At 63.2% G+C, this 26,466-nt stretch overlaps 2 protein-coding genes across 2 annotated transcripts in view; both read left to right on the plus strand.

The window, feature by feature from the left end:
- Positions 1-13,865: 13,865 nt before the first annotated feature.
- On the plus strand, positions 13,866-15,122 carry LOC139074967 (transcription initiation factor TFIID subunit 4-like). The gene has a single exon (XM_070568927.1). It carries the CDS (start codon positions 13,866-13,868, stop codon positions 15,120-15,122), a length of 1,257 nt encoding a protein of 418 aa, XP_070425028.1.
- Positions 15,123-15,316: 194 nt separating this feature from the next.
- Positions 15,317-26,466, plus strand: part of FAM20C (FAM20C golgi associated secretory pathway kinase) — a 33,859-nt gene continuing 22,709 nt past the window's right edge. The window contains exons 1-3 of the mRNA XM_070566106.1: positions 15,317-16,074; positions 17,753-17,931; positions 25,455-25,533. Of these exons, the coding sequence (XP_070422207.1) occupies positions 15,464-16,074; positions 17,753-17,931; positions 25,455-25,533 (869 nt within the window). The 5' untranslated portion in view covers positions 15,317-15,463. The remainder of the gene's footprint in view (positions 16,075-17,752; positions 17,932-25,454; positions 25,534-26,466) is intronic.

The following is a 26,466-nucleotide window of genomic DNA, read 5'->3' on the forward strand; positions in this document are numbered from 1 at the left end:
CGCTGAAACGTTGCGTTTTCTCTTGTTCCCAGGAGACTCGGAAGAAGTCGACAAAGGACTTCCTGCAAGTCTCGGGGTGGGGAAGGGGAGCCTGGTCCCGTGGGGGCAGCAGGACACCAGCCTCTGTGGTGCGGGCTTTGGGCTGTGTCAGGAGCTGGAGGGGCGTGCTGAACGCGTTGTCTCTCAGGAGTCACGCCCCAGGCAGGTTCCGGATCAGCCCAGGACCTCTGGCGGCTGCTGCTGGCTCTGGAGCGTGAATGTCCTCCCTGCTGAGCCCGCGTGTGCTCAAGATTCACAGCGTGGGTCCTGCTGAAGTGAAGAGGGGCATGTGGCTGTCTGTATATGTGTGTACACATTTTAGTGTGTACACACACATGTGAACATAGTGCACATGCATGTACATGTGTGCAGGTACACGCATCCATGCATGTCTGTGAGGGTAAATATGTGCACACATTTGCTTGTGTGAGTGTGTGCCTATGTATGTCATGTGGGCATTTGCACATGTGCGTGTGTGTGTGCATGTACACAGAGAGCCGTGTGCACGCGTGTGGTGCACGTGCCTGCCCAGACACCACACTCTTTGCACCGACTCCCCCATGGGGCCCCTGTCCTCATCCTCGGCTGGCAGGTCCTGCCACCATGAAGGAGACGAGCAGCTCCCAGTCCTCAAGGAGCAGGGACTGAGCTCCTCTCGGGGTTCCCAGGGTCCCTCCAAAGTCTGATCTATAATCTGTGTCTTACAGAACAAGCCATCTCGTACGATTACGACACCTCACATTTGCATCGTCCTTCATGCTGCTTGAGATATTGTAGAAACGGTAGCACAGAAAGATTGACCAGCTCACCCGAGGTCACACAGCAACTCAGCAGGACGGCTGGCCCCCGGGAAGTCGGCCGTCTCTCCGAGGTTTGACTGGTCAGTTGGTGGACTGGTCAGCATGTGGGGGAACTTCTTGTCCAGGCTGTGGCCCAGCAAACACACCCACATCCCGCATTCCTCGTACCCAGGAAGGGCGGTTGACACGTGGTGGTCAGGACAGGACGTGACGTCATGGACCCCCAGGCCCGAGGGCAGGTGGCCTGACTGTTGACAAGGCCCCCGGGGTGTAATACAGGGTGTTCCCAGGGTGCAGGGAGGGGACGAGGACCAGAGGCTCTGGATCAGTCACTCAAGGGGGCCAGGGAGGCGGTGCCAGGTGGCAGGGCCGACGTGCAGGCGGGCGCTGTGCCTCAGCCCTGTTCTGAGGTTTCCGGCAGCCCCGATGCGGGCAGAGCCGTTTCGTTGCCACATCCAGGCTCCAGAAGGAAAGGAAGATCCACTGATCAGATCCGCTGGCACCACGACAGACAGCGCGAGGCCCCAGGCCTGAGCGGTGGTTCAAGGGATGGGAGACGCGGCTGCGGTGGGATGTGGCCTCAGCAGAGATGGCTCTGCTTCGCGCTCTGCGCCCATCTAGCCTCGCCATCCTGCTCTGAGCGACGGTAACAGAGCAGACACAAGTGTCTGCGGCCCATTCAAGGACAGGGGAGCAAAGGCTGAGCTCCGGTTCCGGCAGCCGCCTCGCACGGGCAGGACCAGCACCTCCGGCTTCCCCACCATGCCCATCCCGGGGGGGCACTCCGTGCCAGGGCTCATAGGAGGACGCCATCCAGGCCGGGGGTGGGCCCGAGGGGCTGGCTCCAGGGGCCTGACCGCTGCCCCCAGTTAGGGCTGGGCGATCCCAGGCCCACGGCTCCTGGGATGACCCTCAGCTGAGGCTGGACCCCATCACTGCGTCAGCGCCCACACCCCCTCCTCCCTCCCCCGGGAAGATCTTGGGGGCAGTGGGGGGCACGAGGGGCTTCCCTGCGCACACAGACTCTCCCTACTCTCCAGGGGCCCGGCAGGCGTCCTGAGTCAGGAGGGCCCTGGGTCTGCCTTCTGGTCCCAAAGCCTTTGTGCGGCACCCCCCACCTCCGCCAGCCCAGGCCCCGTAGTTCTGAGGCGCGAGCACAGCTCTACATGAGCCCCGGGGAGCCGAGGCCGACCTCTCACACAGGGAGCCTGGGCAGCCGTGGCCTCTTCCCCAGCTGGTGACCGACCCCCTGCTCCCAGGGTCCTCAGGAGGTCGGGACTGTGTCCCCCCAGGGCTGAGCCCACCCAGCCTGCACGGGGCCGTCCTGGCCCTTGGGCTGGAACGTGCCAGCGGAGTGTGACCCACAGCCCGGCCGGCCCATCAGGGGAGCTGCCTGTGGTCTGATGTCCAGGGCCGCTCCCCTGAGGGCAGTCCAGACGGGCCGTCTGGGGGCTCAGGGCCGGGGTCCAGGAGGGAGTGGACACACTTTGCTCCTGTGGAAATCATACAAAATTAAGCTTTCAGTGTCCGTGATACAGGTTTACTGGGTCACAGCCCCTCTCGTGGGCTCCAGCGGCCGAGGCTGTGTGACCCGTGAACCATAAAACACCCCCGTCTGCAAGCTGGGCCCCTCCTGCCACAGATGCTGAAGGTCCTACATGGGCCCGAATGAAAGACTCGGGCAGAAGTCCAGGAGGCCAGAGGGACCAGCAGTGGGGACAACCAACCCCAAGGACAACGGGAAGCCAGCTGGACACCCCATGCACCATCATGCGGACAAAGAGATGGACAGGGTGATGGTCCCCTTCTTGACTGAGATGCGGGGGTGCCCAGGACGCCTGAGGAGCTGGCAGTGGGTTGGAGGGGGTTCTGGTTCCTCCAGAGACTCCTCCAGGAAGCCCCTCTGGGTTTCTCTGCCTGGAGAGGAGCTAGCTGGTCGTCCACCTTCACTCACAGCCTCTCCCTCCGGCCCCTCTGCTGTCGTGAATTGGTCCCCTGGGGGCTCCTGTGGGTTCCAGGCTCCCCCCGTCCCTCGCTGTGCTGTTCACATGGCAGGTGGGCAGGGCCGTGGCTGGTCCAGGCGGGGGTCAGCGCCCCTTTGGTTTCAGTGCTGGACTTGGACTCTGGGATGAGAGGAGACCCAGCGTCTTTCTGCACCACTTTTGCTCCAGGCTGAGTGTCCGTGTCCCCAGAACTCAGAGACTGAACCCTGATGGTACAGGTGGGGCCTTCGGAAGGAGGGCACGTCAGGAGCGTGGGGGCTGCGTGAACGGGATCAGTGCCCTTACAACAAGAGACCCCGGGGAGCTCCTGGTCCCTTGGCCGTGTGAGGACACAGTGAGAAGATGGACGTCTGGTGACCAGGAGGCGGGTCCTCAGCAGAACCGACCGCGGGTGCCCTGTCCTGGGCGTCCGGCCCGCAGGCCCCCAAGAGACGAGTGTCTGCTGTTTAAGCCCCAGTCTGGGGGTTCCTTACAGCAGCTGAGCAGACTAGGACGACTTCTCCTGCATCCTGCCTGACGCCGGCCAGCCTGTGACCTCCACGCCACAGGGAGGTGCGCACAGCTGGTGCATCATCATTGGTTTAGGAACAGAGACCACGAGGTGAGCCGCGAGGCGGCCAGCAGGGCGGAAGGAGCAGGAACATCTGCCTCTGTCACGGTCAGTGGCTTAGAGCTGCTGTTTCTGCAGGTGCTAAAAATACCGTCCGCATAACCCCGGTGCTCGCCGGGCTCTTGGTCCAGCAGCACAGAGCGCACGGGCTCCTCCTCCGGGGTCTCCACCGTCCCGGGGCCTCATCAGTGTCCAAACGCGGGAGCCCTTTGGATCATCGTCGCTTCACAGGCCACACGGTTCCAGAGGTCACTTCCCGGGAATGCAGGAGAGAGCATTACCCTCGGTCACGCCCGGCCCTCTGCTGCCCCGCGGGGTCGGCCGTGTGCCAGGGTCAGGGGGAGTGATTCTGGACCCTGGCATGGCCTGTCCTGAGCAGGCCACGTGCTGCGGGCATCGTGAGGCCTGTGAGGCTGCTGGGGGCTCCCGGGGCCACCCCACAGAGCGGAGGCGTGCGGGCAGGCCAGGCAACCCAGCCCTGGAGCAGAGGGACCCGGGACCGAGGGGTGGAGTTCTCCGGAGAGCTGCCCATCGTGGTGGAGTCCTCGTGGCCCTCAGTGAATTTGCATCCCTCTCTCCTGCTGCCCCCCGACCGGGACCCCTTATTCACAGTCCAGATCGCAGGGGCCTCTGAAACACCGTTCAGGTCTTCGCGCCTGCCTTCTCAAGTGGGAAGTGGGGGACAGACCGCGAAGGAGGCTGCATCTTCCAGGGAGGGGCAAAGGTGACCTGGGTCCCGTCCCTCAGGCCCCTGAGGGCTGGGCCAGGCGCCTCCTACAGAGGACTCGGTGTCCACACAGCCTGTCAGGGCCCCTCCCGGCTCCACCAGGGAAACAGAGGCCGCACTGAGGCTCCAGCAAGGACGCAGTCAGACCTTGTCTGGGGGCAGCAGCTGGAGCAGGCTCTGCCCAGAGGGGCCGGGAGAGGTTGCCAGGCCATGGGGGACGCTGGGGCCAGCGTAAGCAGGGACCACGTGGTACTGACCCTGAGACCCGGGGAACAAAGGTCCTTCAAGAAAGAGCGGGGGATCTCGGTGCTCTGCTCTCCTCCTACCTGGGGCCACTGCGTGGACCCCATAGAGAAGGGTCTGGACCCCACATACCTGTCCAGCCCCAGTTCCCACCTCAGTCCTCTGCTTCTGGGTCCTTCTTCCTCCTGGAGCTCTGCCCTGTCCCCCTCGCCAGCTGACCCTCCAAGTCCTTTCTTTGCCTCGTCGTCCTGGCGGCTCAGCGGGGCCCCGGCAGACAGGGCACTGGGGACAGGTGTCCAGCGAGGAGAACGAGGTCGGCCTCTACCCCTCGACGGGCCGGACGGGAGCAGCTCAGACAAACGAGGACTGATCTTGTTCGTCTTCTGATAGAGAGTGAGGTTGGCCGAGGACGTTCCCCCAGAGACAGGAGGGAGGCCAAAGCCTGGAACAGACGCCCTTCCAGGTCCCTTCGAGGGCACAGCCAATCCTGCAAGACCTCCTTGCATCAGGGCCACATCCAACGACTCCGGGGGCCCAGGGCCTCTCCCGCTGTGGTGGCCTGACCAGCAGGATCGTCAGTGAGAGAGAAACTCTGACCGTCGTGCAGGGACCTGACTCGGGGCCAAGTCCACAGGGCGTCGCCACAGTCCCATCCCCAGAGCGACAGCACAGAGGGTGACAAAGCATCATGAAACGCAGTCGCCTTTCTGCAGAGCCGTCAGCCCTCCTGGGGCCCAGCCAGGAAACGGCCCACAAAGCCCCAAATGCCGACCCAGCGCACACCTGCCAACGTGAAGAGCCTGCTCGGCAGCTGCTTCCAGGCGGATCCACGAGGAACCTCGCCTCCGACCTCTGACACGTTCACAGCCTGATGCAGCCCCACGCTCTCCCTGTCAGCAACACGGAGCGTCCAGATGTGCTGGACAGTCGTGGGCCCAGGCCCGTCCCCTGGGTGACAGTGGCAGCGAGGTGCCCTTTGCCAGGGGACATGTCACATGCGGGGCCCCTGCCCTTGTGGTCTCCAAGTCCCCAGAAAGGGGAGCTCGGCCGCATCCTGGATCCACTTGTTTCCATGGAAACGCTGAGAGTCAAGGGCGGGCATCCTCTGTGACCAGGGCTGGCTGTCGAGGACCCTCTGGCATGTCCCCCGGGCAGAGCCTGGAGTGTGCAGAGGACAGAGAGCTGCAGGGGAGGACCTTGTGCCAGACTCACCTGGGACTCACCTGGGGCTCACCTGGGGCTCACCTGGGACTCACCTGGGGCTTCACCTGGGGCTTCACCTGGGGCTCACCTGGGGCTCACACCCGCCAACAGGAGGAGATGTGGAATTTTCAGGGCAGAGGGAATGAGCCTCACCACGGGCTGCGTTAAGTGAAGCTGTCGCTGCAGCTGTGGGGGTTTTGGTGGCGCCATCGGGGCCCTGGAGCTGCAGGGGTCCGTGCGCCTCCGAAGCACACCCGCTTTCCCGACATCCCCCTCTCTGTGTGACGTGGGGTTTTGGCTCTAGACCCGAAAATCTGAGGCCTCCGAATAAGAAGTTTCGCTGTGATTTATTCTCACTTGAATCTTGCATTTTCCTCTGAATGTCAAGTCTCACTTGTCTAATATTTGCATTTTCATCTCCAATCACCAAACCTGTTGATTACATTCATGCGCGAAATGTTTGGTGAGTGCCTTTTAATTTCACAAAATGCCTCCTTCTCAAATTACTCCCCTATACCCAGGAAAAAGCAGAATGATGTCACTGGAACCTGGAGATAAAAATATGTCCTGAGTATCATCGGTTCCTACTTTCAGGTTAGCGAGCGACGGCAGGGTAACGTCCCACGACTATCCAAAGGAGGGGACAGTTCAGCTGACAGCATCTCTGATGTCTTGTCCCCGTCTCCCCAGGCCCCACCCGGGGTCACGGCCCCTGGACGACTCAAGCCCAAATACTGCCGCCCGCCCTCCGTTTGGGTGTGACAGCGTCTCCGTCGTGACGAGTGTGTTCACAAGAAGGCGCACACTCGGCACTGCTGAGACCCACAGCTGGGCAGACCCAGCAGACGGTGCAGCCAGCACCGGGACCCACAAAAGCCGCACAAGGGCTTCTGGGAGAGCAGGGCATGCAGCCGCCCCCTGTGTCCATTCCCCTCGGAGGCACAGATTCCGTATCCCTCACGCCCCAGGTTGTGGGCCGGGTGCACACTGGACGCTGTGCCCAGGGGCCCGTCACTACCTTCCCCCTCTGCTGGGTGCCCTCGTCCTTCAGGGCCTGCTCACACAGTCCCTGGGCGAGTCTCCCCACCCGTTCTCTGGGCTGCCGAGACCTCCAGCCCCCAGATCCTGCACCCCTGCGTCAGCTCCCCAAGCCCTGAGACTCCCCAGGACCAAGGACATGGCACGGGCTCCTGTGGCCCAGCTCTGTGCAGACGCCCTGCACACGTATGTTCAGTGTGAGCAGCCCGTGAACGTCCCTGCTCAGCTGACAACCTTCACTCAGAAGGGAGGGCCACGGGAAACAGTCACTCGTGTTTGTTGAGTGCTTTCTGTGCTGCACACAGGGCTGGGCCCCAGCCCTTAGACCTCGGGCTCCTCACACCACACGGAGACCACAGATGGGAGACCTCCCATCTCCCCCAGCACCCGTCCTGCTGCCGTTTCCATCCTCTGTGGTGACCGGCGCCTGCTTCTCCTCTGGGTCAGCTGTGGCTGCAGGGGGCCCGGGACCCCACCCGCCTCTTGTCCCTTGTATCTTCCTCACCCAGCGCATCCTGGGTGCTCAGTAACAAGCCGTCCGGGGGGATCATAACGGACGCTTGAGCCCGTCCAGTTCTGTAGCCATCTGCTGCGCACCCACTGCCTGCACTGGGCCCCCTGCTAGGGATTCAGGGGCGAGAAGGAACCAGCCAGATGCAGCCCCCACTTAAGATGCTCAAACACACGTGATCCTGCGCCTGGAACTCCTATCGAGAAGCTGCTGACGGCAACGGCCCGATGGCTAAGCCTACAAGTCATAGTTATTGAAAATACTTCCAAACACGGCCAGAGCCTCTGCTGTCCAGGCCTCTGGGGGCCCCACAAGGCCTGGACTGAGGAAGACGGCGCCCAGGGCCTGGCCCACGGCACCAAGGTCTCCTCCTGGAGTTGGGGAGCAGGTCCTGCCTGGGGACCCCTGGGGGGCAGAGTCGATGCTCGGAGCCCAGGACACAGCCGGCCCAGCCTCGGGGGTGGGAAAGGGAACCCGTCCTTCTAGACACAGCGTCTTTAAAACAGAAGGGCCCTCCGGGGGGGCGAAGAGTAAGTCAGCTGGGCGAGGGGGCCGTGCGAGGCGACTTCTGGGGCCAAGGGGAGGCCAGTGTGGCCGGAGTTGACGGGGGCACCTGGTCCCTGACCCCGGGCCACAGGGGTCTTCCCAACGGATTCAGCACAGATCCTGGAGCACATCCCCCTTCCTTCCCGTCCTCAGGGGCTGATGCTCATGGACTTTTAGGATTCACAGGGCACCGCGCACCCCCCGCGAGTCTCCCACCTGGCGCTAAGCGTGGAAACTGTGATCAAAGGTTAACCCACCGCAGGAATCTTCCGAAGACTCGAACCTGCACCGCACCGCGGGCCACGGCCAGTTCCCTGCCCAGGAGCAGACTCCGCCCGCGCTGGGGAGCCTGGTCTCAGGCCAGCGCCGTCCTCGGGGCTGCTTTTCGCTTCGTCGACACGGGTTCAGTCTGCTGAGGGGTCCTGTTGACCGTCGACGAGCACCTTTTCGTACCTGTGACCTGTAGTCCTGCAATGACTGGTCCTACGACCTGCGTGTGAGCATCTGAACCGTGAGCCGGCCGGCCCCCCACAGCCGGGCAGCATGTGACCCGCGGCTGCTCCGTGGAGCTCTGCCTTTGCTCTATTTTCCGTTAAGGAAAGTGTGATTGTTCTGAAAATTCTAGGGCACCCAGTTATATAAGATAATGACTGTCAGCTCACGTTCCTCCCTGATACGGGGCAGCAACAAGTGTTGTCTTGGTCTCTTGCGAGCGCCTTGCTGGCGTCGAGCTGTCTTCTTCTGCAGGACGGACAGTGGGGAGTGCGGGTCTCCAGCCCCACCCGGCTCAGAGCAGGGCACAGACACACAAGGTCTCCCTCTGAGTTGGCTGAAAATAGAGTGACATGAATAAACACGCAGCGTGTAAACGAAGACACACAAATCACTAGTGATGTCAGGTGGTGACAGGCTACGCAGAACGAGCAGGAAGGACGAGGGCTCTGATGAAAGATGTCACTGATGGGATGTGGCGTGAAAGTGGAGATCCAGAAGGAGTGGGGAGCAAGCCCAGGAAAGAGAGCCTCAGACAGCATGTGCAAAGGCCCTGGGGCAGGAGCATGCTCGCCTGGGAAGTGGAGGAGAGAGAAGTGCAGATAAGCTGGAGAGGTGGGGGTGGGGGCAGGCCGTGGATGGCCTTGCAGGCTGGTCAGCACTTCAGATGGAGAGAAATCGATGAGCTTTGATCAGAAACCGACCTGTTCTATTTGTCCTAATAGGATGGCTCTGCTGCTGTGTGGAGACAAGGCAGTGGGGGCCAGGGAAGCCGGGGCGAGGATGGGACCCTGGAGACCGGCTAAGAGGCTATTGCAAGAGTCCAGGCGAGAGACAGTGACTTCGATCAGGGGGTGCTGGTGAGAAGTGCTGATCGGGGGCGTATTCTGAAATTGGGTTAATGGGATTTACGTCAAGGCTGATTCCACCACCTTTGGCAGATTTCCGTCTTGGACATGTGGGGCTTGAGATTCTCATCAGTCATCCGAAGGAGAGAGCGTGTGGGGATCAGTTCTGGAGACGGGATGTGGGGTGCCGCGTGCCCGGGACGTTTCACATGCCAAGTGTCTGCTCCTCGAAAGTCTGACACAGGCATCAGGCAAAACCGGCCTGACTTCCATTTTTAGGAATAAATACCGACCGTTTTCCAGTTTCTCCTGCGAGGATCAGTCCACCTCCACTTTCTGGTCCAGCTGGCCTCCCGTCCGCGGTTCCGCCAACCGTGATGGAAAGGCCTGCGATGGCTGCGTCTGTACTGGACGTGGATAGACTGTCTTGTCGTTATTCCCCAAACAATACAGCCCAGCAACCATTGACAACGCATCGCGTGTTATAACTCATCCAGAGACGACTCAAAGTGTGTGGAGGACGTGCGGGTCATATGCAAACACAGGGCCGTTTTCTATAAGGGACGTGGCATCCGTGGATTTGGGGACCCGCGGGGTCCTGGAACCAATCCCCTGGACACTGAGGGACGACTGGACTTCTCGAGTCAATTTTGGTTGTTTGAGTTTTTCTTTAAAAACACCTGTTTCGTTCGCATCATCAATGTGACGGGATGGGTCGGGCACCGTCTTTCCTGGGACTTCAGTGCCTCCCTGTGTCTGGTGGTGTCTCCGCTCTCGCTCCTAAAGGCCTTACTTTGTCTCCTCTTTCCTCTCCTTGATCAGATGTCAGGACCTGCGGACGCGCCGTCTCTGGAGAGGAGCATCTCTCCACTGGATGAGCCAGCGCCCCGGTTTCTTCTCTGACACACCTGGTTTGGTTTGTTCTCTGGACTCCGTTCCTTCTGCATTTGGCTTATTTGATTGTTCTTCTAGTTTCCCAAACAGAAGGTTAGCTCACTTATCTCCACTCATGATCATTTCTGGTAAGTGTGTTATCGCTCCAAGTTTCCGCTACAAACCCCGTCCGTGGGGTCACACAGGTTTTGGTAGGCACTGTTATCCGTTGGGCTTATTTTTAAATAGTCTGAAAATTCTCTTCTGGTTTCCTTCCTAACCCAAAATTATACGTGAGTATTTTCATTGTGGTCTTAGTTCCAGGTAGAGATATTTTTAAAGCATAACTTCCATTTTGTTAAACTGCATTGTGTTCAATGAGCAGCCTGTGGGTTACACATCTGTGTGTGTGTGTGTGTGTGTGTACACACTCAGTGAGCAGAGTGTAGATTATGTGAGCATATGTATCTGTGTATGTACGTGTGTGTATATCTACACACTCAGTGAACACACTGTGGATTATCTGACTTTGGAATGCCAGCACATTTGCCTTTTCGTCAGTGAGGGACAGTTTTTGTGGGTCTTCCACATGTGATAGAAAAGAATATAGATCATGTATTTAGTGATACAAAATGTACAAAATAAAATCAAGCTTTTTTATTGTTTTATTCCCTCCTGTTTTGGCTCCCTGATCTGTCATTTTAAGGTGGAACGAAGCAGCCCTCTTTTCCCATGACCCCTCGGGCCGTGACTGTGCAGCGGGGTGGGTGAGAGGCCAGAGAGCCTGCGAGGAGGCGCTGCTGGCTGGGAGGAGGCTGACGTCTGGAGCAGATCCCGCTGGCCCAAGCCCGTTACCCCACAGCCCCAGGCAGGCCAGGAGGGCAGGAATCTGCCCACGTTCCCAGGTTCCACCAACAAGGGTTCAACCACACCCCCGTGACGCCCGGGCACAGGGTGGATGCCGAGGACGACCTCACCCCACCGCTGGCCCGAGCCCAGGCCCCAGGCCAGCTCCCGGAATAGCCTGCGGTCAGCGGCTCCAGGAGCCTCCCGGTGGGTCTGGGATGAGGCACCCTCAGGAAAACATCGTGGAGTGGCCAGGACCTGAGCTGGTGGGCGGCTCCCTCTGGGCCTCTGTCCTCCACGCCAGGCTGGACACTGGGGCCAGGCCGCTTGGGCGGGGGATGCAGTGGGAGGAGGCCAGCGGGGTGTTCTAGAAGCAGGAGGCACTCGGCTCCCCCCACTCCCTGCCCCCAGGGACCCAAACACGAAGACCCCCAAAGACCCTGCCCCTGCACGCCGTGTCCAGCCTGCTGTCTGCCCGGACATCACCTCCTCCTCCCCTGGTTCAGCAGGGACCTCAGCTTGTCCTCCCGCCCAGTTGTGGCACCTCCTGGGAGGGACCTGCGGCCCCCGCTGCAGCCCCATCTCACCTCCTCCCCGCACAGGGCGGCCGAGCCTCGCACCCGGGGCCTCCTGCGGCCCGTTTCCTGGGATTAGCCGAGGTGGGACGACGGATGGAGACAGTCGCTCCCCCGTGAGCATCCTGGGGGAGCATCAGGGCCAGGCCCCTCCCCTGGATCCAGGAATTCAGGGTGGTCCTGTCCTGCCCCCAGCTGCCACCCCATTCTCCGCTCCCTGCACGCAGAGCTGCTCACAGACGCGTCCCCACTGCCCTCTGCTTCCCTCAGGCCTCCTGCCACCTCCACCGCCGCCGTGCAGAGCTGTCCAGTTAAGACAACCTGTGACCTCCAAGGGGCCACGTCCGGGCTGGTGGTCAGCCTCCCACTCCCGCTCCAGGCAGCACCGGCTGGCGTGTTCCTGGCCCTCCTGGTTCACGGGCTCCTTCTCCGTCCCCCGTCTGGTCGCACGTCTCCCCACCTCCCGGTGGCCCTCCCAGCTCTCGGCTCTCTCCACTCTCTCCCAGCCTGCGGGCCCGTCCACCCCACGGCTCTGTGCGCACGGACCACCCGCAGCCCAGAATCAGGGTCCTGATTCCCAGCACCCACATCTGCTCGTCCACAGACCCCTCTGGAGCTCCTGCTGGAGCCCAGCAACCTTCCACCTTCAGAACGAGTCTGCGCCCCAGATGGGGAGCTGCCCGCACGTGGTCCAGCTACCACCTCCCACCCCCAGACTTAGCCCAGACATCCTGTCCCTCTGTCCTCGTCCTCACTGGCTGAGGCCTCACGTGAACCCCACCCCCAATCTCCCCTCACTTGGCTCCAGCCTCCAACCCCCACCCCAGGGTCCTGACATTTGGCTCCCTGCCCCCAGGCTGCCATGCTCTTCCCTGCCTGCAAGCTTCTCTTCAAACGCCACTTTCTGAGGGGCCTTCTCCAACCAGTCTGTGTGGACAGCGGCCGCCCACAGTGTCTGGTCCTGCACCAGCTTTATTTTCCTACGTAGTTCCTGTCACCCCCCAGCCTCCCGATATGTTGAACGTTGGCTTATTGCAGCCTCGGCCTTTAGGAGAAAAAAGCCCCCAGAACTATTCCCCTCGACTCCGATGAGGCCTTTCCTCCAGGGCCCTTTCCCGAGCCGCCCAGCCCGGCCTGCACCCAGGGACATCAAGGCAGAGGCCTGAGGGGGCTTCAGGCCCTGTGTGTGTGTGTCTGTGTCTCTGCGTGTGTGTATATGTCCACGTGTGTGTCTCTATGTCTACACGTGTGTCTGCATGTGTCCGTGCGTGTGTCTGTGTGTCTGTGTCTGCTTCTTGTGATTTCCATGGGTGAATCGATTAAACCAATCAGACTTCTCTGAACGAGGTCAAGAGCAACAGGCAGAGACCCGGCCCCAGGCTTTCCGAACTCCGCCTCCTGTGGCGTGCCCTGTCTTCCCGCGTGTGTCACCTGAGCCTTGTATCGCTTCCTCAAGCACCTGCTCTGCTCCGGCCGCAGGGCAGAGCTGTGAACAGCGCGTCTCTGAGGTCCTCGTCTCAGCGGAGCATGTGCATCTCAGGGAGACAAGCCATAAACAACGAGAGAAGAGGTATCTTGTTCTAGGAAGGGAGAGCAGTGGGCCCGGAGGGAAGGGGGTGGGGCCCCTACAGGATCTGGTTGTTGAGACCATGCTTTCCTAAGGTGGAGTTGAGACAAACCAAGAACCGTGCAAGGGGGCCATCCAGAGGTGAGTGGATGAGTCCAGATAACATCTCAGCTCCCAGGAGAACGGGGGCCCCAGTGAGGCCCCCACACGTGATGTCCGTGGTTCATGGGGTCAGCCACCCCACGGCCACCATGAGGACACCCACCATGGGAGAAGGGCAGAGGGTGGAGGTTACAGAACCTGAGGGCCAAGGGAGGCACTTGGGGGCTGGGTGACCACAGATCTAAGCCCCTTGTGCCATTAGGGGTCTGTCCTCACTCCCACGCCCCCAGACAGAGGGGGGCTTGCTTCTCAACCCCCATCTCAGTTATTGCCTCCTTGGCCTCTCTGGGTAACTGTGAAAAGTTACCTCTGCTGCCCACAGACGGTGCTGTCAGTGAGAAGGAGGGAGGGGGAGGGACGGAGGGAGGGGCTCCATCTCCAGCTCAGACCCACCCTCACCTCCCTTCCCCGACACACACTCTCTGGCTCCAGCTCCAGAACGGCTGATCCAGCCCTTTCACTTACTCAAATGGCCTCAGAAACCTTTACTTCACTGACCCTGACCCGCGCCGGGGACACCTCCCCCGCAACAAGCATCTAGTGGGTGCCTGCTGTGTGCCAGGCACTGGGCTGGGCTCACAGATTCGATGGCGAGTCTAAGGAACACTGTGCCCCAGATTCTCAGAAGGGAAACCTGAGGTCCCCAGTCGGGGAGATACCCAGGCAGCAGAGCCGGGAGGGGAGTAGGGGGTTCCCACCCTAGCGCCCCCAGAGACAGCCCCCCCTCTAGTCCAGCAGCCAGGCCATGATAAGGGGCGACGCTTCATCTACCGGCTGTGGAAATGCGCCGCGCCTGGAGGTCCGGGGCCGAGAGCCTGGGGATGTTCGCGACCACAGTCCCTGCCCGGGTTCGCCTACACTCCCGGGAACTGCTGATATGCACGTTAATGTTCCCTGATGGAGGCTGCGGGTCCAGATGCTGTGGGAGCTCAGAAGAGGCCACGTCTAGAAGCGCCGCGCCCCCGGGTGTGGGTGGCCGATTCTGCGCATCCGGAGGGGCCAACGAGACACACGCCGCCCCACCCAGGGCAGGGAGAGGCCGCCTCCGCGCACCGGTGCCTCCCGGCGCCCAGCGGATCCCAGCTCGCCGGCCCGCGGGAGCTACGGCGCAGGCGTGGCCCCTCCGGGTCGGGCGGGGTGGGGCGAGGCGCCGGCCGGTGCAGCAGCCTCTTGGCCCGGCCGGCGTCCCCTCGGGATTCGGCCCCACTCCGCGCTCCTCCGTCCTCCTCCCCGAGGCGGGGGCGCGCGGGGCGCAAGGTCGCCGCCCGGCGGGGAGCTCATCCGGCGGCGCAGACGCCCAGCGGCTCCGGGAAGGGACTTGGCCTGGGTCTGGCCCTCGCTCACCGGGGAGGAGCCGAGGGCTGCAGCTGGCGGCGGCCGGCGGGCGGGCGGAGGTCCTGGTGCAGCGGCCCGGCCGGAGGGCCCATCTCGGCCGTGCCCGCCGCCGCCGGCCCTGCTCTCCCGCTGCGGGAGCCGGGCGCCCCCCGCGCCCCGCCTGCCCCTCTCGGGCCTCTCCGTCGTCTCTCGGGAAAGCCCGGGAGAGGCGCCCTCCCCTTAGCGGGCCCGGAGCTGCGGAGGATCGCGGGGCGCGGCCGAGGGGAGGAGAAAAGAGAGGGAGCGCGTCGGCCGGGCCGGCCGTGATCGCCGGCTGCTCCGCCAATCTGCGGGCGCTGACGCGGGGGGCGGCTCCGCGGCGCTCGGATATCTGCCCGCCCGGGCGCGGGGCGCCGAGAGCTCGGCCGTGCGGGCGCAGCGCTCCAGGGACGCCGGCTGCACCTGCCGGGGACCTCGCCGGCCGCTCCGCGCGCCCCCCGCGCCCGCCCCCAACTCAGTCCTCGCGGCCGCGCGCCCTCGTCTCCCCCGGTCCCCGCCCCCGGGCCGCAGCGAGAGCGCCGGGCCCTGCCCGAGGAGCCGCCCCTTCTCCGCCCGGCCGGCCCACGGAGCCGCGGAGAGGACTGCGCCGCGCCGTCACCGCCACCACGCCGGGCCGCCGCGCCCTGGTCGGCATGGGCCGCCGCGTCCGGCCCCTGAGCGCCTGATGAGCGCGGCCGCCGCCCCGGAGATCCGAGCCGGCCTCTGCGCGCGCGGGGCCTCACCCGGCTGCGCCCCCAGCTCCGCGGACGAGGGCTGCTGGGCGCGGCCGCTCCAGAGAGGCCAGAGTGAGCGGCCCCGGGATGGCCCGGCGAGGGGGCGCTTTGGCGGGGGGCGCCCTACGCTGGGTGCGGGACCCGAGACAGCCCCCGAGCTGGTAGCTGCCCGACAACAGATGGACCTTGACCCACGCCGCGGCCCCGCGTTCGTGCCAAACCGAGACTAGAGGGGCACGGGCAGAGCGCGCTCGGGAGGGCCCGCAGCCCAGGCCGCGCTCGCCGGCGCGGCCATGAAGATGATCCTGGTGCGCAGGTTCCGCGTGCTCATCCTGATGGTGTTCCTGGTGGCCTGCGCGCTGCACATCGTGCTGGACCTGCTGCCCAAGCTGGAGGGGCGCGGCGCGCGGCCCTCGGGGGAGCCCGGCTGCTCGTGCGCGCAGCCCGCGGCCGACGCGGGGGCCCCCGGCTGGGCCAAGGCGCGCGGCCGCCCGGGGGAGCAGCCGGCGGCCGCCTCTGCCGGGGACGCGGGCTGGCCCAACAAGCACACGCTGCGCATCCTGCAGGACTTCAGCTCCGACCCCTCCTCCAACCTCACGTCCCACTCGCTGGAGAAACTGCCGCCCGCGGCCGAGCCCGCCGAGGGCGCCTTGCGCGGCCGGGACCCCGGCGCCCCGCGACCCCGCGACCCCGCGCACCGGCCGCTGCTCCGGGACCCCGGCCCCCGGCGGTCGGCGCCGCCCCCTGGCCCGAGCGGAGACGGCTCCCTGCTGGCCAGGCTGTTCGAACACCCGCTGTACCAGGTCGCACTCCCGCCGCTGACGGAGGACGACGTCCTCTTCAACGTGAACAGCGACATCAGGTTCAACCCCAAGGCGGCCGCCGCGGCAGAGAGCCCCGACTGGTGAGTGGGCCCGGCGGGACGGGTGGGTGCTGGCGGGCGACCCCTCAGGCGGCCAGGGGCCCTTTGAGGATAAAGATGGAGCTGTGTGCCCCTCCCGGAAAATGCCCTTGCACGACAATGCGTTGTGGAAAGAGGTTCAGGGACCCCGGGAGGGCGTGGACCTCCATGGCAGAGCCCCCCCAGGGGAGCTCAGGGCCCTGCCCTTGCCGCCAGAATGCCTGCCTCCTGGAGAAGCTCTGCGGGGGGCTTTGGGAGCCGGTCCCTGTGGCCACTGGCCTGGAAGGCAGACTGGGCAGCTGGGAGCCTGGGTATCTGCTGCACTTAGGGGAAGGCCCTGCTCGCTGGGAAACAGAGTCAGGCAATGAATGAAGGAGCGGCTGAGAGGTTGCGGCCCTCAGATACCTGGTGGTGTGGCTCTGGGGACGGTCAGGAAGGTCTGTAGGGCCTAAGGAGCCCGTAAACCAGGTGGTGAGGCCAGGGGGCTGTCCGTCCGGCCAGGTGCGCACACCGCCAGCTGCGAGGGGCCACAGCATCCTGAAAGAGCAGAGCATCTCCCAGGAGCGTCTCTTGAAACGGTCCTGGTTTCAGCCCTGTCCCCAAGGCCGTCCTCAGCTGCGTAAATCCGAAAGAGCAGACGCTGAGACCCGGAGCCGGTGAAACATTAACCAGCAGCAGAGCCAGAATAAATACCCACCTGGGGGAGGTCGCCCCGGCGCCCAGGGGAAAGGCCAGCCTCCCAGACAGCTCAGAAACAAACTTTCTCTCCTGAAACTGGGCCAGGCCCGGGGTTTCTGTCTAAACACAACGAGGTACCTGCTGGCCTGAGCTTTGTCTGCCGGCTGGGGTCAGGGAGTGCTCAGAAACGTGAGGATCAAGCCGTGGCCTGCTCCCGGGCTCGTCCTCGGAGAGATGGGCCCAGAGCTGGCGGTCAGGGATGCGGACTCTGGCCACCGTCATGTCCCTTGTGGGGCCGAAAGGGCGTCACTTGCAGGTGGATTAGAGCTGAGCCATGACCCACTTTTGCTCCAGCCCAGCAGCCAACAGGGTCAGTTCTCCCCCAAACTGGGCCCTTGACTCCAGAGATGGAGAACGGCCACATGGGCGGCAGGTCCTGCGTTTCGGCCCCAGCTGGAGCCAGCGGCTGGCTCCTTCCTCTCCCCACCCAAGGCTGCTGCCGTTAAAATCAAATTTAGCCTCTTGCATCATTCCTGCCCCTAGTTGCTGGAGGCAAGGCAGAGCGCCCGGGAAGGCCTCTGACGGGCGGTGTGTCTGCGACTTGCACACAGTCTGTGGTCAGACGCGGGCTCGCTCGCCCCCAGAAAGAGCCCACAGCCCCTCGGCCCCCACGCTGACGTCATGTTTGGTGACCCCAGGACAGACGGCGGGGCCAGCGCCAACGGCCTGGGCTTGGTCTGGCTGTAGTTACAGCTGTCTGGGAGGCTCCGCCGTAGGTAAGAATTAAGGGCCTTTGGATCTGTGATTAGCTGGTGGAGCAGCAGCCGCAGAAAAAGTGCGCACGTCGCAGGCTCCTGTTGGAGCAGACACACCTTCCGTGAACCTGCGTTTGTCTGGATCCAAAGTTAGATCCGAGGCCTCTGCTGCTGACGGCCCCCTCTCCCCGCGGCCATGCAGCTCCCGGCCCTCCCTGTTGACTCCGGGTCTCCTTCATTCGCTGTAGGCCCCGCGAAGGAGCCGAGGATGAGGAATTCTCCCCCACGGGGGAGGCGGCCATCGACTCCTACCCCAACTGGCTCAAATTCCACATCGGCATCAACCGGCACGAGCTGTACTCCAGGCACAACTCGGCGATCGAGGCCCTGCTGCGTGACCTTGGGGCTCAGAAGATAACCAGCGTCGGTAGGTCCCGCGCACGACCCCAGGGGGCCGGGGCTGCTCGAGCGGCTTCCTGGCAGGAGAGCTGGAGGTGCTGCTCCCTGCTGGGGCGTCACCTCCCGGGGTGTAAGGAGGGGCCTGTGGGTTCTGAGTGGAGAGTCCTCAGGAGGGGACACTCCAGACCACAGGTGCCCCCAGTACGTAAAGGAGGGCACCCTGGCGATGGCCCCCAACACGGCGGGAGGCGCGGCCGAGGTCTCAGGGCTCCCTGTGGTTTGGGAGCAGCTCAGCCTGGCACTCCTGCAGTCTGGTGTGGACGGCATTGCCCAGGGCTCGGCTCTGGCCAGGCTGGAGGCCCGGCACTCACTCGTGCGGAGGTGACGTCTCCAAGGACCTTGGGATCTTCTGAGTCGGACGAAAAGGGGCCTTGAGTGAGGGTTTCAGGAAAGTGTGTCACAGCAGCTGCTGAGGGAGGTCCGTGCCGTTGTTCTCGGGCCGTGGGCGACCGCGTGTGAGGGTCCCGGCCAGTCACGGGCCTGGGGAGTCAGTGGAGGCCGGGCTGAGGCCCTGGGGTGAAGACCCAGCCTGGGTGGAGGCCAGGGTGGGCGGCCGGGGAACGAGGCGCAGGTCTCCTCGCCGTGCCGCGGGGCGGGCAGTCCCAGCTGCCTGGGGTTCTATCCAGCTGCAGCCCGGGGGTTCAGGTGCTGCCTGTGAGGCTGCAGGTGGGTTTTCCGGGGTCTTCTCTGCCCGTCCTGAGCTGTGCACGGCACCCACCTTGCTGTGGGGGACAGACAGACAGCTTCTTTCTGAGGTGCGGTCACTCGCCCTCCTGGGAGAGAATGGCCCGGAACAGCTGGGGGCCTCCCCTCCTGGTGCTCGGCCTAGTGGGAACCTGAGTGCCGCCCCACCCCAGGCCTTCCTCCCGTCCTCTCAGGGCCCGGGGGCTTCGGGCTGCATGGGGAAGCGATCGGTGGGAAGGACAGGGGACATCTTGAGGACGGCCACAATGGGACGTCGTGTGGCCGTTAGAGAAATGTCCAGCGCCCTGACCTGCGTGCTCACCCCTCCGCGGGCCTCTGAACGCCCTGCCTTCCAGGCGCCCTCTGGGTGAGGGGGCGGAGGATGAACCAGGTCAGCGGGATTCGGCTGCCAGCTGACCGGGGCGTCCGGGAGGAAGTGGACACGCCCTGGCGAGGAATGAGCCCTCTGGACGCTGTGTAGGTTGAGTCCAGGAGCACGCTGGGGACACGGGCTCCGTGTGGAAGGAGGAGGAGGGGGACCTCCTGTAGGAAGAGGCGTCTGACAGGGTCTCGAGTGCCAGCACAGGCTTATTGCATCACGAAGGGGCCAGGAGGTGGGGCTTCCCGGAAAGTGGGGACGAGGTTTTAAAATTAGAAAGGGTTTTAGGGAACTGCGGTGCGCACGCTGAGAGAGCCTGCCCGCTGGCTGCCATCCCTGTGAGCTTCTCTCGGCCTCAGTTTCCCCATCTGTCACGTGGGCTCAGGCCTGCTCAGGAGCCTGCATCTTACTCTGCCAAGGTGGAGAGTGTGAGCAAGCTGGGAAACATTAACTGAGCTCCACGCCCTCCCTTCCACCAGGGGCCTGGCTGCGGGCACCCCTGCCCCCTTTGGTCTGACTGTCCTGGGCAGTAGGGCCCATGCCACCTGACATCACAGTGTAACGGACGCAGCCCGCTGCCCGGGATCCGACCCCGGGGTCTGGGTGGCCAGTGCCTGGCAGTGTGACCCCCGCCCACCTGTCTGCTGGGCTGTCTGAGCTGCCCTCTCACCCCTGGACCACCCTGGCCGGGCTGGGCATTCCTTGGGGCGGTAGGCTGGTCGGAGTGAGGCTGGGTGCTCAGTCCTTCGGCAGGTGCCAGAAGGTTGGTTGACGGGGCTGGGCCGTCAGCCGGGCGGAGCAGGGGGCCCGGCCCCACCAGTCACCCACCAAGGTGACTCTGGGCAACCAGATTCTCACGTGGACATAGAGGTGGTTACAACTACACCCTGTGGTCTCGGGCCTCCACGTCTGAAACCCACAGGTGGGGCAGAACCTGGACGGATGAGGCTGTTTATAAACCCTCATTCTTCTCCCCTGGCCTGAATACTCACGTGTTCTGAGGAGAGAGGAGCGTGTTTAATTACGGGCCTCTGCCCCAGAGCCATCAGCTGTGACATGACACGTGGGGTGTCTACGCCACCGCCTCTTATCATCCGAAGTTTCTGAGGTCCCCGAACGCGTCTGCCCCCAGAGGTTCTGAAGGAGGGAGACCCGGGGAGCCTACTTCAGGGGCTGTTGAGAGACGCCAGCGAGTAAATCAGAGAGAGAAGCTGGGCCGCGTCCCTGCTGGGCAGTTCTCTGTGCGGGGCAGCGTTTTGGAGCTGGATGAGCTGGAGCCTGTGCAGGGCCTCAGTCGGACACGGACACCGGGAGACGCCCCCCTGAGCTCACGTTTGTGCAAAGGCCGCTGGTGCTGAGGACGCACAAAGTCCTCTCCCGTCTCCGCAGAGCTGGTGGAACAGGTTGGAGACTGGGGTCCCCAGAGGGGAGCCGTCTGCTGCTGGGGCCCGGCCCTGCCATGACCAGAGTGGGGTGCAGCCTCCAGAGGCCCCTGGGGACCCCGGCACGGCTGCCCCTATGGGAGCTGGGAGCCTGGAGCCAGCCTCGGGATGCCAGGCTCAGCGGCACGTCCATCTCAGCACAAAAGGGAAGAAAAGAAAGACACGGGGGTCACAGTGACCCCCAGCATGGGTGCAGAAAAGAGTCTGAATTTACAAAGCTGGGAATCCAACTGCCTTCCACAAGTGGGGAAACTGAGGCCTCTGACGCGGAGACTTGCCCTCAGCTGGCACGTCCCTGTCTGTCCCCACGTGGCCCTGGGGTCACTTTAATCTCCAGGTTGTTTGTCTCACTGGTGAACGTGAGCCTGGAAACATCCCGGCAAGAAGGTCTCCTGCAGGTCCCTGAGCTTCCTCTCCGGAAGATTCCACTAAAGCTGCCGGCGTGGAACCCTCGGTCCTCTTCACGGCACGTGCGGCCCACCGGACGAGTCTATTTATAGCTGGGCTCCTGGCTGCTTGGTAACAGCCGTTTGCCGCCGTGGGAGAAGCTGGGGACATTATTTACCTCCGTTGGCCTGAAACCAGCAGGCAGCACCGTGGGCTCGGCCGTGATAATTAAGTAGCCGTCGTGCATGATTACGGATACAAAGAATAAATGGCACCGTTAGCTGCTCCATCCTTGGAATTACTTATTAAGAAGAGGAGTCACGGTGGCCTGCATGCCTCTGGTCTGAGACGCAGGCCCCACGGCCGCTCCGTCCAGGTCAGCAAAGCCGAAGTTGGGACCTGAAGAAGGGAAGGGACTCTGGGAACAGAAGTCGTGGGTGCTGGTTGATCCAGTGGGAACCCGGGCTAATTGGCGGGCAGCTTCGAGGAACAAAGGCCACGGCCGGGGCAGGCCAGGGGGCCGGCCGGCCTGGTGCCTGGGGGGCTGCAGGCTGCCGGGCCCGGTCGGTCGGCGGTGGGCTCCTCGGGAAGGCAGTCCTGCCTCCAGAAAGGCCACAGTGCCCCCTCCCACCCCCGGGCTCCACGACCTGGAGAAAGAGAACCGGAAATGCCCAATTCGCCAGACGCCGAGGCCCAGAGCTGGAGGGACCTGGATCACCCCACAGGAAGGACAGAGACCACCCCAGAGGACATGGCGGCCCCCTCCTCACCTCTTTCCAGCAGGCCGGTCAAAGGTCAAGAACAGAAGCCCACATGGGTGCTGACCCAGTTCCCCCCTGGGCACCTGCCGTGTCCACTTTGAGCAAAGGGTGGCTGCGGCCCCAGGTCCACAGGCGTGAGTTCCGATTGCATCCTTCTGATCTGGGAGTGCTGGGTCCCCCCCATAGTCTCCCTTTCGGGGAATCGTGATTTTCAAGGTGAAAGCGAGCTGCCTCGAAGGACGGCACGGTGTCAGGGGTCCAGGCTGGAGGCTGTCATGGCTCAGACGTCCCGAGGTGGCAGGTGAGGGACTGAAGTCTGGTGGTGCCGATGTAGTCGTGCCCCTGGGGTGGAGGCCTCCCGAGGCCGCTCAGTGAGTCAGGGCGGGAGGACCAGGGTGCGCACCACCAGCCCGTCACCGTGGGCCCCGAGGATGCCCACAGGCAGCACAGGGCCCTGCATGGGCGCCCAGGAGTCTGGACGCTGCTCGGACCTCCCTCCCCTGGGGTGGGGGGTGAGGAACAGAAACGGGGACCTGAGCCATCCTTGGGGGAGGCCTCGTTCCTCTGACCCTTAAAACAAGGCAGTGTCGAGGCCAGCCTGGTGGTGCAGTGCTTAGGTTCACGTGCTCAGCTTCGGTGGCCCAGGGTTTCAAGGTTCAGATCCCTGGTGTGGACACGGCACCGCTCGTCAGGCCATGCTGAGGCGGTGCCCCACACAGCACAGCCAGAAGGACCTACAGCTAGAATACACAACTAGGTACTGGGGGGCTTTGGGGAGGAGAAGGAAAAAAAAGGAAGAAGATTGGCAACAGATGTTAGAGCAGGTGCCAATCTTTAAACAGAAAAAGAATTTTTTAAACAAAGGCAGTGACCTTGAAAACAACTGACGTGACCCCTAAGGACAGAGGTTGGTCCCCACTCACAGGTGACTGAGGCTGAGGCGTCAGAGGCCGCACCCCAGTGGCACCTCACACGTGGACCTTTGTGGGGTCCACGAGTCTCTAACAAACGGAATTAGTTCATTTAAAAGTCAAGAGGTGGCCTCTCAAAACACGGGCTGGGGCTCCTGTTAGAAATGGGGAGACTGGCGGGCCAGCCCCGTTTTCCATGGGGGAAACAGGGAGTGTGGCTGCCCCCGGTGTGCAGGGTCCCCACCGTGTCCTCCCCAGTGTGGGTGCTGGACCCCGCTCGGCCGCAGGCCTCTCTCCTCCCTCACGGAGCTCAGAGCGCGGACGAGCGTCATGTAGGAAAAGCACCGGGTGCTCTGAGTGTGTGTGAACCTGTGAACCCAGCCGTGCGTGTTACTAACGACATTAATCGGCGTTAACTAGTAACGCATTTGGCCACATAGCTGGGAACCGCGGAGCCCCAGCCGGGAGAGGGCGAGTCCCAGCACGGGGCCCGGTTTCCTCGGTCACCGCCCCAGTCTGTCCTCAAGAAACCCAAGCTCACGCCCTCCTTCTCGAGGCCGGTCTGTGCCCTGCCCCTCGGCCTGACCCCTCCCGGGCGCCCGTTCTGCCGTCACCCGAGGCCTGGCCCGTGGTGAGTTTTTCTCTCCTCCCGCCCCGGGTGGTCACCTTTGGCCTTTTCTGTGACTTGAGGCAGCTGTGTGGGTCTGTGCAGGGCGACCCTGTGGATCTCAGAGCCGAATCCCAGTGTCTCTCGACCGTCGACCCCAGCTGGGCAGAGCGAAGGGTGGGCCGGGGCGGGAGGCCCGAGTGCCCAGACGAGAGAGCCTGGCCCTTGCGGGGCCCTTAGTCCTGGGGGGATGCGAATGCCCTCTGATTCCTGGTTATTTATTTGCTCCGTGGGGAGGAGCTGGCCGCACGGGCGCGACTCGCTCCCAGGATCAGAATGATTAAACTGGCCAGATTTGCATAACATTCTGTTATTAAAATAAACCTGGATTACAAGCCCTGGAGGAGCTGACACGCTGCCCCCAGTCAGAATAATTAAATCCCCCGTCAGCCATGGGAACTGGCAGAGACCCCATGGGAACCGGGACATCGAATGGGGCTTAGTGGGGCCACTAATTTTTTTAATAATCGCTTCCGTTTTCTGCTTATAAAAACGTAATAATGTTCATTGTAGAAATTTAGAAACCACAGATATGGGAAAAAGGAAATTGCACTCCTGTGCCGGGCTCGTCCTGGGAGATGACCACTGGGCTTAACTGCCCGCCTGGTGTGCTCATCGTCAAAGGCGGGTGTTCATGGACCGTGGGTGCTTCCTAAGCTGTTTTGCTTGACGGTCAGTCTGTGAGTGTTTGCTGTGCAGTTAAAACTCCTTTGCTCCTGGTAAGAGGGCTGCACAGTGAATCACCGTGCGCCCTGTGCCCGCCCCCGGGTTGGCATTTTCAAGTTATTCCCGGTGTTTTGGAGTTCGGTCCCTGAGGGCCGCGGGCTCAGAGCTTCGCCGACAGGCCCAGCCCCACGCTGCTCCCAGGAGCCGCCGCTCCAGCCCTGGCTCCGGGACTCGGGGGCCCGGACCCTCCAGATGCCGTGAGGAGAGCGAAGGTTGCAGAGTGGGGTCGGCCGGCAGGAACCAGGAGGAGGGCCTGGGCCTGGCGCACACGGAGGCAGGAGAGCCCAGAGATGCCCGGGGAACCGAGGACTTGTGGAGGGCTTCCAACGCCATGGTGGCCGCCGTTTAGAACGGCCCCGTGCCCGACGCTGTTCGAGAGGCTTCCCGGCGTCGCCCGCTTACTCGTCACGGCAGGCCTGGGGACGGCCACGGGCGCAGCCTGAGCACCGACAGGTCCTGTGATGCGTTTTCCTGGTTTGGCTTGGCCGTCACCATCACCCCATGCAGGAGATGGCAGGTGTCCCCAGGGCCCTTGAACAGAAGGGGACTGAGGGTAGGGAGGCAGCCCCGTGGAAGCTGAGCAGACCCCAGCCTCAGGGCTGCCCCCCACCAAGGCCCCCCATCACGGCGCCCTCGAGCCCATCCGCACTCCGTCCGTCCAGCTCCGGGTGTATAGTTTGCAATGTGCCCGCCCCGGTGAACATGGACTCTGGTGACGACGCCCTCCTGCTCTCGTTCACGCCTGTGACACTAGCTCACCAGTGCCTGGTGTGCACGGAGGACGCCGTCTGTGACAAGCCCTGTGCGTCCCGTTTCAGGTGGCCTGGAGCTTCGCCGTGCCAACAGGTGGGGCTTGGGGGTCAGCCAGCTTAGTGCTCAGGGCCGCCGCAGGCCCAGCCCAGCGCCCCCGAGGAAACCTCCGCACATTTTCCTTCCTTCTGCTCCGTCAGCAAAAAGGAAAACCCACAGTCAGGAAAAAGCAGGTCCTTTCGGGAATCCTGTAGCCTCCGAGCCGGCCAGGCAGCCGGGAAGCCAGAGCGAGACTTGTGGACCTTCCACCCTCGCGGGGCCGCGTGGAGCCCGGGGAGGCGTCTGAGGAGTGAGGCACCCCCGCCTGAGGGGTCTTCGGGATCTCCTCAGATGAACTCGGCCTTGGCTTCCCTAGGACCCAGGAACTGAGACGGCGGCAGTGCTGTGTGTGTGTGTGTGTGTGTTTGTGAGCGGGTGTGAGCAGGTGTCCAGGCGCGTGTCGTGTGTCTGGGGAGGGAGGCGGTGCGGGCAGGTGCGCCCCTGGCCGTTCTTTGTAGAAGCCGGTCCCCTCGTCTGCGTTCAGGCTGTGGGAGAGGTTCTGCCCGACACCTGGTGTCAGGAGGGTGAACCAGCGTCATTGCAAGAAACCCCAAACTTCCCAGGCAGAAGGGGCCCTCGGTCACGTCCAGGGGCCCAGGCGGGGCCGTGGGGTCATGGGGGGTGCCGGCGTTGGAGGAGGGGGGCCTGGGGCAGCGAGTGACCTGTGTCTCTTCCCTCCCCGCAGCCATGAAGTCAGGGGGCACGCAGCTCAAGCTCATCATGACGTTCCAGAACTACGGGCAGGCGCTGTTCAAGCCCATGAAGTGAGTGGGGCCAGCCGGGGTTGGGGTGCAGGGGCGGAGGGTCCGGTGGAAAGTCAGGTTCGCCCCCGGGGGTGTTTTGGGGTGTGACCTCTGGGTGACACCTCTCTACTGTCTCCCCGTCAATGCAAAGCGGGTACCAGGGGCCCCGCGCCTCCCCGTCCCCCTTTGACCTCCCCACACGCCTCGGGGTCAGCCCTCTCTGCACGGGGCCAGTCGGTAAACGGTTTGGGGTTTGCAGGCCGTGGGGTCACGTCTCAACTGCTCAGCTCCGTTCTCCCGGCCGAAGCAGCCACACGACACGTGCGTGAGCGAGCATGGCTGTGCCGATAAAACTTTATTTGTAAAACCAGTTGGTGGGCCGGACCTGACCCACCAGATAAAATAGAACAAATAAATAGAATAGGATCATTTCAGACACTTTGTGGGTCAACAAAACGTAGCTGCCGGTTTGCAGCTGGTGGTGGTTTCATTCGGGCTTATTTCTGGGCCTCCTGCCCCCGCTCCCTGGACAGTTGTCCTGGACGGCTGCATGGAGGAGGTGGCCTGCCCAGGACTTCCCCCAGGACCCGCCTGACCTTTCTCTGAGCTGGGGCTGCCGGGGGCCCAGCTGCCTCGCCTGGCTCACGCAGCCCCGACTCCCGTGAGGATGATTTGGGCGAGGTGAGCAGGTGGCGTCCACTCAGCTGGATGGTGTGCGGCCTGGGGCAGCTGTGGGCTCCTCACAGAACATTCTGGAAAGTGTGTAGCCTGTGGCAGGTGTGGGCCCCTTGTAGGACTCTCTGTGCCTTTGACCCTCTGTGCCAGGAGACACCATGAGCGGCCGCATTCTCAGCCTGGGGCGGGTGCCGGTGCCTCAAGGAACATTCTGGAAGGTGTGCAGCCTGCAGCTTCTTCCAGGCCCCTTGGGGTCACGGCCGTGCTGTGCTGGGACGG

This window comes from Equus przewalskii, chromosome 12, assembly GCF_037783145.1.
Source record: "Equus przewalskii isolate Varuska chromosome 12, EquPr2, whole genome shotgun sequence".
In the NCBI taxonomy this organism is placed as follows: domain Eukaryota; kingdom Metazoa; phylum Chordata; class Mammalia; order Perissodactyla; family Equidae; genus Equus; species Equus przewalskii.